Source organism: Chanodichthys erythropterus, chromosome 5, assembly GCF_024489055.1.
Source record: "Chanodichthys erythropterus isolate Z2021 chromosome 5, ASM2448905v1, whole genome shotgun sequence".
In the NCBI taxonomy this organism is placed as follows: Eukaryota; Metazoa; Chordata; class Actinopteri; order Cypriniformes; family Xenocyprididae; genus Chanodichthys; species Chanodichthys erythropterus.
Genome location: NC_090225.1, coordinates 16,009,522 through 16,020,300, shown reverse-complemented (window position 1 = coordinate 16,020,300; position 10,779 = coordinate 16,009,522). Strand labels below are relative to the sequence as shown.

The following is a 10,779-nucleotide window of genomic DNA, read 5'->3' as shown; positions in this document are numbered from 1 at the left end:
TTTGAATACAATTTAGCATTTCAAGTTTTCTTTTTAGTCTAAATGAGTCTCAATAAATGAACCATTGGACAAGAAATGTTTTCTCTTTTTTTAAAACAATGTATGACCATTTGTTTTGCAATTTTAATTATTTATTTGACTCAGAAAAGAAGAGAAAGATAAAGATATAAGTATCTTTTTATATATACTAGAAATATTGTTTCAAGATTAGTGTATAAACTAAAGTAGTTTGAGTATACACTGATATGCTTCTCACTATAAAATACAACATTTACAAGGTTCATATCAAAGTAAAGGAGATTAAGGAAAATGTCTCAAAGTGTGTAATAATGTTCCATAGACTAATAATACACATTAAACTTTGACTCTTTTCATAATTTGTAAAATGTAACTGACTTTTCTCACTAATTTTAGCTCTGATGTTTCCATATATAATTGGAAATAAAGTTTTGAGATTACATTATGCAGGGTTTAATTAATGATTTCCATATCTTATTTGTACAGAAATTGTTTCACAATAACTAAAAGTAATCATGAAAATTCAGTCTTTAACAGGGAGGAAGGTCAGAAGAATAATTTGTGGCCTGATATAGTTGAAAAATTCCCAGAAACTAGAGGGAATCTATTTAACGCACCACAATACATCAATTACACTGTGCTGAAACATTAATCAAGCCTTAAAGAGAAATATAATCAGACTGTCAATCATATCATCTCTTATTCCCTCTTATAAATGCCACAGTAACTGCACGTTAAACAGTCAGTATGGAAAAGAGACACAAGCAGATTTCTCTGCCGCCTGTAACAGAGTACTACATCTATTCTACAGTAATACCTTCCTCTTTACGGTCACATTCTGAGTCTATATCCACAGACGGCTTAGATTAAGCCTATATATTAGTCAGTTTTAAACAAAAGGTTTTGATGAATCAGTGGCGTGCAGAACTACTGTTCTCAGAAACGACTGGCCATCCTACATCTGGGTGCAAACGATTCCTCATATTCCCCATCGGACCAGCTAATGACCAGGATGGTGGTCCCTGAGCCAAGACTCTTTCCAGGTTTACCTGAATATTCCCTCCTGAAGCCGGTCTTGATTCCTGTCACAATACAGCAGTATGGTTTACATACTTCTATAATATATTTAAATAATTTCAAGTATGATGTCATGAGGTTCAATAGAACTAAAAACTCACATCATCTCTAGCCATCTGCTTATCCATGTCTCTGTTTTCTGTGTTGAATGTCTGAAGTCTCATTTTCTCCATAACAGTGTCCAGTTTGGACATTATAGTGGTCACAGCATTTTCAAGCTGAGCAACTTTGTGAACCAGCCTGGAATAGAAAAACAATAATTTGTGCTTAAAAAACTAGAGCAAAAATGAGAAATGTTGCTTTGGTAACTAACTGAAATACATTGAATTTGAAGTATTAAATGACTAAGACTGAAATAAAAATAATTTAAAGAAAAATATAATACGAAATAAAAACAATACAATAAACATATATTATACAAATTTATATATATATATATATATATATATATATATATATATATATATATATATATATATATATATATATATATATATATATATAAAAAAAATAAGTGTTACCAAATGTTAAATGAAAGGTTTAATTTCAAAAGTTGTTGGCCTATCTGTTAGCATTAATTAATGCACTGTGAACTAACATGAATATTTCTATTAATTAACATTAAAAAGTTTAATAAATGCTGTAATATACAAACCCGATTCCAAAAAAGTTTGGACACTGTACAAATTGTGAATAAAAAAGGAATGCAATAATTTACAAGTCCCATAAACTTATATTTTATTCACAATAGAATATAGATAACATATCAAATGTTGAAAGTGAGACATTTTGAAATGTCATGCCAAATATTGGCCCATTTTGGATTTCATGAGAGCTACACAGGTAGCAATAAGAGGCCGGAAAAGTTAAATGTACATATAAGGAACAGCTGGAGAACCAATTTGCAACTTATGTCAATTGGCAACATGATTGGGTATAAAAAGAGCCTCTCAGAGTGGCAATGTCTCTCAGAAGTCAAGATGGGCAGAGGATCACCAATTCCCCCAATGCTGCGGCAAAAAATAGTGGAGCAATATCAGAAAGGAGTTTCTCAGAGAAAAATTGCAAGGAGTTTGAAGTTATCATCATCTACAGTGCATAATATCATCCAAAGATTCTGAGAATCTGGAACAATCTCTGTGCGTAAGGGTCAAGGCCGGAAAACCATACTGGATGCCCATGATCTTCGGGCCCTTAGACGGCACTGCATCACATACAGGAATGCTATGTAATGGAAATCACAACATGGGCTCAGGAATACATCCAGAAAACATTGTCGGTGAACACAATCCACTGTGCCATTCACCGTTGCCGACTAAAGCTGTATAGGTCAAAAAAGAAGCGCAGGCATTTTCTCTGGGCCAAGGCTCATTTAAAATGGACAAGGACAACCCAAGTTGTTATCAGCGCTCAGTTCAGAAGCCTGCATCTCTGATGGAATAGGGCTGCATGAGTGCATGTGGCATGGGCAGCTTACACATCTGGAAAGGCACCATCAATGCTGAAAGGTATATCCAAGTTCTAGAACAACATATGCTCCCATTCAGACGTCGTCTCTTTCAGGGAAGACCTTGCATTTTCCAACATGACAATGCCAGACCACATACTGCATCAATTACAACATCATGGCTGCGTAGAAGGATCCGGATACTGAAATGGCCAGCCTGCAGTCCAGATCTTTCACCCATAGAAAACATTTGGCGCATCATAAAGGGGAAGATGAGACAAAGAAGACCTAAGACAGTTGAGCAACTAGAAGCCTGTATTAGACCAGAATGGGACAACATTCCTATTCTTAAACTTAAGCAACTTGTCTCCTCATTCCCCAGACATTTGCAGACTGTTATAAAAAGAAGAGGGGATGCCATACAGTGGTAAACATGGCCTTGTCCCAACTTTTTTGAGATGTGTTGATGCCATGAAATTTAAAATCAACTTATTTTTCCATTAAAATTATACATTTTCGCAGTTTAAACATTTGATATGTCATCTATGTTGTACTCTGAATAAAATATTTAAATTTTAAACTTACACATTGCATTCTGTTTTTATTCACAATTTGTACAGTGTCCCAACTTTTTTGGAATCGGGTTTGTATATTGCTCATTGTTAATGCATTAATGTTAAATGAGACCTTAATATAAATTTTTACCAAAATATTAATAAATACAATACAGCATATAAATCATACTAAAATAACACTGAACATCAGGTTTTACTGCTGACACTAAGAGTTTGAGACAATGAATCTGTACACAAACCTCTGAAAGTCCTCCAGAGGAACTTTGTTTCTATGGTCCTCTGTGGGTTCAACACTGTTTTCAAGATTACGAAGCTCTGCATTGAGTGCATCCTGATTGAAAATATAAGAAAAACAGAGACTATATCAGATTAATGTCTCCATGGAGATCCATCTTAGAAACATTAACTTGCCAAACCAGCCCATGAAAAAAAATAAATTAAACACACCCTTTTTTCCTCCAACTCTTGTTTCATTTTCTCCTGCTCCTGCTTGTCCAAAGTCTGGTTCCCATCTTGGTCAAATCTGGAGAAAGCAGCTGAGATCTCATGGTCAGCATGACCCATTCTGACATGTGGGACACATAACCACAATACATGAATTCCTCTGCATCATTGCTGCTACTATACATGAATGTGTTTGTGTTTCACCTGAGACTTACTCTTTCAAAGCATCCCTGAAATCTTTGAACTCCAGCTCACTCGAGCCTCCATCCAGGGCTTTCTGAACATCAGAGATCTTTTCCTTTTTAAGTTTCAGTTTCATGAAGGTCTTTGCATAACTCTAAAATTAAAGTATAATTTTCCCACGTGTACATAAACAATGCAAACACAACAGCCTTGGTTTTCGTGGTGGTTACACAGTTTTCCAATCATAAATGAAATAGATCGTATCCACTGTATGCTCTAGGATGACTTACCTGTTTGATTAGATCTGAAATCTGGAACTCATCTTTCTGAGAAGCGAGTTCTGACTTCACCTCAGAGTATGTGTCATTGATGATGGCCAGAAACATGTTCTGTTAATGCCAATTCATCATGTTAATTGAGAAAGAGGCACTTATGATTTAGAACAAACAATTATAAGCAAATTATATACGTCTGAAGAACTTACCAGTAACACAAAGAAGACAAAGAACACATAGGAGAAAAAGTATATTGGTCCGAGTACTCTGTTTGCCCTGTCAATGGCATCATAATCGAAATCTCCAAGGATGATTCGAAACTGTGTGAAACTGCAGAGTGGAGAAATAAAGAAAAAAAATTAACGGTAACGGTAACACTTTACAATAAGGTTCATTCGTTAAACATTAGTTAATGTATTAACTATCATGAACTAACCATGAGCAATACATTTGTTACTGTATTTACTAATCTTCGTTAATGTTAGTTAATGAAAATACCATTGTTTATGTTAGTTCATAGTGCACTAACTAATGTTAACAAGATGTATGTATTAGTAAATGTTAGTAATGTAATGTATTAGTAAATGTTGAAATTAACATTAACAAAGATTAAGAAATGCTGTTCATTATTGGTTCATGTTAACTAATGTAGTTAAATAATGTTAATGAATGAACCTTATTTTAAAGTGTTACCGAATTAACATTATTTTCCACGAAAGATTTTATGCATCAATTTTTTTATTGAAATTATAGTTTTATCAGAAATTAATGTTTTGACTGCGTTTAATAAGAATAAATTATGATATATAATATATAATATGATAAAAAGATCTGTGCCTTGCCACAATTCTGTCTCTGAGCTCTTCAGGCAGTTCCTTTACCTCATGATTCTCATCTGCTCTGACATGCACTGTGAGCTGTAAGGTCTTATATAGACAGGTGTGTGGCTTTCCTAATCAAGTCCAATCAGTATAATCAAACACAGCTGGACTCAAATGAAGGTGTAGAACCATCTCAAGGATGATCAGAAGAAATTGACAGCACCTGAGTTAAATATATGAGTGTCACAGCAAAAGGTCTGAATACTTAGGACCATGTGATATTTCAGTTTTTCTTTTTTAATAAATCTGCAAAAATGTTCTGTGTTTTCTGTCAATATGGGGTGCTGTGTGTACATTAATGAGGAAAAAAATTAACTTAAATGATTTTAACAAATGGCTGCAATATAACAAAAGAGTGAAAAATTTAAGGGGGTCTGAATACTTTCCGTACCCACTGTATATAATAATTTATTCTAAAATAGTTTTAACAGAGAGAAAAAAAACATCCTTACATGCACTTGTTAAATGTGCTGAACGTTTCAACTTCCATTCCAAAGAGCAGGTAACCCAACTGAGCATACGCAAAGAACACAATGAAGAACATAATGGCAAATCCAAAGATGTCTAATGCACACCGAGCCAGGGTGGATGTAAGCTGGGTCATCGTCTTATTGAAACTGATATACTTGAAGATCTGCAGAGATTAAAGCCATCATGATATCAATATGGGTGAATTTAACTAAAAATCTGAGGTCCTACTTTATATTAAGTGTCTTTAACTACTATGTACTAACATTTAAATTAATCAGGGCATACGTTTACTGTCGGGAATTTGTTGTGTCGCACCTCATCCAGTGTAGACAGCATCACCGATTATAATGGGTTCTATTTGCTTTAGATGTAGACACGGTGTTACCTGTATCCCACCTCAATAGCAGCTAAAGTGGTTTACCATACAACATGGACAATAAGTGCACTGTAACATTTTTTTTTACTGTAAGTACATGGTAGTTAAAGACACCTAATATAAAAAGCAAGTTGCATAAACAGCCAAGAACTAGTATGACCAACTATTATACCGGCAACAAATTAGACCTTTTATGTTTTTATGTAACAGACTTAAAAAAGTTATGAACAGGCTTAAAGAAAAAAAAAACTTAATGACTAATTTGTAAGACTAGTCTTAGCAGTTTATGCATCCGGCCCAAAGTGTGACCAGATCTGAAACTCCACCTTGTTATTTTAAAAACTCATAATAAAAAATTACCTTAATCCAAGCAAAAAACAAATTTACTGCATTCATATTGTTGTACTGGGTTTGCCAAAATGCAAGAAATTCAAAATCAGCATAGATGTCAGGTTGTTCTAGAAGGTTTCCAAGTAACTCATCCACTTTGATGGTCCGAAATGCACTGAAGATTATCGCCACCACAGCAAGCTGTTAAAAAGAGAACAGTTACTATTAGAGTCTGCTCTTGTCAAGTAATGTTTACCAAATTAGATGTTGAATTTTTATTATTATAGCTATAAATAAAATCTTTCAAATATGTTTGATATAAAGTGATATCTGATACTAATATGATCTGATTTCCTCCTACCAGTATCACCACTAAATCTAAAATGTTCCAGATGCTGTTGAAATGGGACAGTTTGTGGATTCGGAATTCCAGAATCTCCTCCACAATGTAATAGAGTATGAAGACACAGAACAGTATCTCGCAGCCAATGATGAAGAAATCCCAGGTGGTGACGTAACGAATCAGCTTTACAGTGCGGATCTGGTAGGAGGGAATTGCTCCACCGGTAGCTGGAAATTCAACCACCAATCTGAAGAAAGAAGAAAATAAAAATTATTTATCGTTTTATAAATAATACAATGCAATAACACATTTTGACATCAGATTGTTTATTCCATATTAATATTTTATATTTAATTATTTTATGTTATGTTATGTTTCATATTTATTGTTTATATAAAAAAAAAAATGCCTTGTACATTAAAAAGGACAGCTTATGTTAAATAACAGATGTAGAAATTTAATTTTATTAACTAACCTAGCAAACCAGACCAAATGTATAATTTTGGGCATACAAATGCAAAACATTTTAAATGAATGTTTATTTTCGGTCAAGTACCTTACAACACAGAAGAGATTGATGTTAGCATTGTATGCCGTGAAGTCAATGAAAAGAACTCGAGTTCCACGATCAAGCCACAGGTTGTCTTTGAGGTCCTTTAGAATAGCAGTACTCTCTTCTTTGGTCTTCGCCAGGTCTTGGTAATATCCTGCTCCGCTGTATGTGGTCAGTAACCCCCAGTGACTTGACCCTTTGATCTCCTTTTCTGAGTGGTACTGCCAGCTGAAGAAAAATGAGATTATATTTAATAAAAATCAACACATTTCAACCCTTGAAGAGAGAAATACAACTGTTGCTAATCATAAACGTCACTCACGCTGTTCCGTTGATCAGTCCAAACATGCTGTCATCCTCCTTCTTGTCGTTGTACACATCAAAACAATCAGAGATCTCCTGCTGAAAGTCTTTGTGCACCTTGCAGGAGTTGCTCTTCACTTTGAGCTGTCGAATGCGGGGGACTCCTAACAACAAATTCTCATAGTAGATAAAGGACTGATTTTCGTTCTGAAGAGGGTCATCATTATACCACTTAGTCCAGTACAGGCTGTCAAGTAATGGGCCCTCCATGTACTGCAAAGATTCAAGAAAAATCAAAGTAAGACTATTGGATTTGTCCCATGAATAGACAAACATTTATTATTAAGTTAATACTAAATAAAGATACTTAAAACTACAATAGGCCTAAATAATTAATATGACATAAACAGTAACAGTATTTTAAAACATTAAAATTGCTTAAATAAAAATATTAAAATCAAATAACCATATTAGAAAAAACGTTTTAGCTAAAAGCTGACAATAAGTGAATGTAGAGTCAGGCAAAAACAAACATTTAATAAAGTATACTTAAGACTTTTACATAAAAACATGAAAATTATATAAACAATAACAGCCAAAACTTGGAATTTATGTTAGAATAAATTACACTTAATTTAATGTATCATTACTTTAAAGGGTTAGCTCACCCAAAAATGAAAATAATGTAATTTATTACTCACCCTCATGTCATTCCACACCGTTAAGACCTTCGTTCATCTTCGGAACACAAATTAAAATATTGTTGATGAAATCCGATGGCTCAGTGAGGCCTCCATTGCCATCAATGTTACTGCACCTCTCAAGATCCATAATGGTACTAAAAACATATTTGAAACAGTTATGTGAGTTCAGTGGTTCTATCTTAATATTATAAAGCGACAAGAATAATTTTTGTGCGGCAAAAAAAAAAAAAAAAAATTAATTAATTAATAAAGATTTTTCAACAAAATCTATATTGGCCGATTTCAAAACACTGCTTCGGAGCTTTACGAAACGAATCAGTGACTCGGAGCGCCAAAGTCACGTGATATCAGTAGTTTAGCCGTTAGGAGATCCGAATCATTAATTCGAAACAAAAGATTCATAAAGCTCAGTGTTTTGAAATCGGCCCATATATTGTTGAAAATTCATTATTTAGGGTTTTTTTTGGCGCACAAAAAGTATTCTTATCGCTATATAAGATTAAAATAAAACCACTGAACTCACGTAACTGTTTCAAATATGTTTTAGCACCTTTGAGGTGCAGTAACATTGCTGGCAACGGAGGCTTCACTGAGCCATAGGATTTCATCAACAATATTTTAATTTGTGTTCCGAAGATAAACGAAGGTCTTACGCGTGTGGAACGACATGAGGGTGAGTAATAATGGTATTATTTTCATTTTTGGGTGCGCTAACCCTTTTAAAAAATCACCAGGAAAAGAACGTTATAGCTATTAAAATGATGTAATATGCCTACTTATATAGATAAATACACCTAAAGCCTTATTTTTATTCACATCAGTATAAGAAAAGCCATTAAAACTCACAGTCCAGACATCATTCACGCTGCCAACAGAGGAAAAGCTGATTCCACTGCCACCCGGTAAATTCACAAAGAGATCGGTCATAGCTTTTGTATAATAGTAGGTGGCGCTGCTGGTCATGCCATAGGTCACTGCACGAGAACATGATTATTATCAGTCGACAATCACAACAACGTTTATTGAACTTTGCACAGACGTGCTACAGCATTCACCCTCCACACAGATAAAGGACATCTTTTCATTTAAGTTTCATCCATTAGCGGTGCTCACGTCATGAAAGCTGCGGGCACAGATGAGGGGAGGGTTATTTGTTTGAGCACACACAAATAGCCCTCTTGAACAATGTGACTCCAGCACAGACAAAGCTTCAATTGCCTGACCTGAGCTCTTATCAGTAAAAGACAGCAGGGTCCCGCTTGTGTTCCTTTCAGGGCTAATTTTCCCCTGGACAATGCTGTGTTGTTACACAGGGGACCAGTGGACATTTTATAAGAAGCACTTAGGCTGATACACATCTCTGATCATAATGGAGCCCAATATAATAGAAAACCATGGGATTAGTTTGGATTACAGCCAGTACAATCAAAAAGACAAAAGAGCAAGCTAATGACATTTTACAATTTTACGTTTACACATGCTGATGTTTTAATGTATGTCCTTAATATTCACAGCTACAGCACTATATTTATCCATTATCAATTAATCCATACAGTGGTTTCAAACTCCACCAGGTGGTCCTAACTGGTAAAAATATACATTCAGACAGAGAGACAAGGATAAATATATCAAACAACCGACCTAATACTTACACAGACACAAATCCACTAGGAAAACAATGTAGACGAGCAGTTCTTTGAGATTTGCTTTGACATTGAGCTCAGGATTCTCCTTTGTGTCTTTTCTTAGAGCTGTTCCCCACAGTCCTACCAAACCAAAACAAACAAACACATTTATATATATATATATATATATATATATATATATATATATATATATATATATATATATATATATATATATATTTTTATATATATATATATATATATATTTATTTATTTACTTACATTTATTTTTATTAACTTAAAATAGTAATGTATTTATTACTTATTATTTAGTTATAATTGCAAGTTTTAAAAAAGGGATTTTAAAATATTACATCTGAATATATTAAAAATATTTCTGCTGGGTTAAAAACAAAAATTGGGTTGAAAATGGACAAACCCAGCAATTGGGTTGTTTGCCCAACCTGCTGGGTAGTTTTATTTAACTCAACTATTGTTTAAAAATGACTGTATTGCTTGCTTAAAATTACCCCAAAATATATTGGAAATTAACAGTTATTAATATATTTTAAAAAAATTGACATTTATTAATAAGTTTAATGAATGAAAATTTAAAAAAAAAAACATTTATTAACATAAATTGCCTATTTTTGGGTTTATATATATATTACCACCTATTTTGGGTTTATATATATATATATATAATTCATAACAATAACAATAACAATATTAGCATCACTCAAACAAATGGAATAATTGAATATTAAACATGGTATATAATAATAATAATAATAATAATAATAAATAAAAGCTAACAGTGCTAAAGTAAATCTAGAATAATCATATCATGGAAAATATAAAGATGCATGCATCCTCCCTTACCTTTGATGGCTTTCAAGAAAAAGGAGCAGCATCCAGACTTCTTCTCCTCAGTGGGGTGGGTTCGCAATTTATCCTCAGCCAAATAGGGGTTAGGCAGATTCAGTTGGTTCATGTTCTCCAAAGAGCTGTGAAACATGGGCTGAGGGTCGTAGATGGTGCTGATGGGGCGTCTGATGGGTGCAGGAGAACCACTGTAGGCCTGATTCACCCAGGCTCCTTTCCCAAAGTTATCCAGTTCGCACGCTACGGTGCTGCTCAGCTGATTTTCTGCCCGGTTATTGAGGTGTTGCAT

At 33.9% G+C, this 10,779-nt stretch overlaps 1 protein-coding gene across 1 annotated transcript; it reads right to left on the bottom strand.

The window, feature by feature from the left end:
- Positions 1-220: 220 nt before the first annotated feature.
- Positions 221-10,779, bottom strand: pkd2l1 (polycystic kidney disease 2-like 1). Its single transcript, XM_067386275.1, has 15 exons — positions 10,488-10,779; positions 9,633-9,746; positions 8,827-8,954; positions 7,296-7,549; positions 6,977-7,201; positions 6,439-6,667; positions 6,108-6,278; positions 5,353-5,534; positions 4,229-4,349; positions 4,035-4,133; positions 3,777-3,898; positions 3,565-3,682; positions 3,357-3,448; positions 1,197-1,335; positions 221-1,100 (listed from the first exon to the last, which is right to left on the bottom strand). The coding sequence occupies exons 1-15, from the start codon at positions 10,777-10,779 to the stop codon at positions 930-932; spliced, it is 2,457 nt and encodes an 818-aa protein (XP_067242376.1). The 3' UTR covers positions 221-929.

Excerpts from the sequence above, each read along its gene's own strand:
- pkd2l1 (XM_067386275.1), bottom strand. The coding sequence starts at position 10,779 with ATGCAACACCTCAATAACCGGGCAGAAAATCAGCTGAGCAGCACCGTA. Across the intron at positions 5,535-6,107 it reads TGTTTTTTGCTTGGATTAAG|ATCTTCAAGTATATCAGTTT; the intron begins GTAATTTTTTAT and ends TAATCTCTGCAG. Across the intron at positions 1,101-1,196 it reads AGCAGATGGCTAGAGATGAT|GAATCAAGACCGGCTTCAGG; the intron begins GTGAGTTTTTAG and ends GTATTGTGACAG.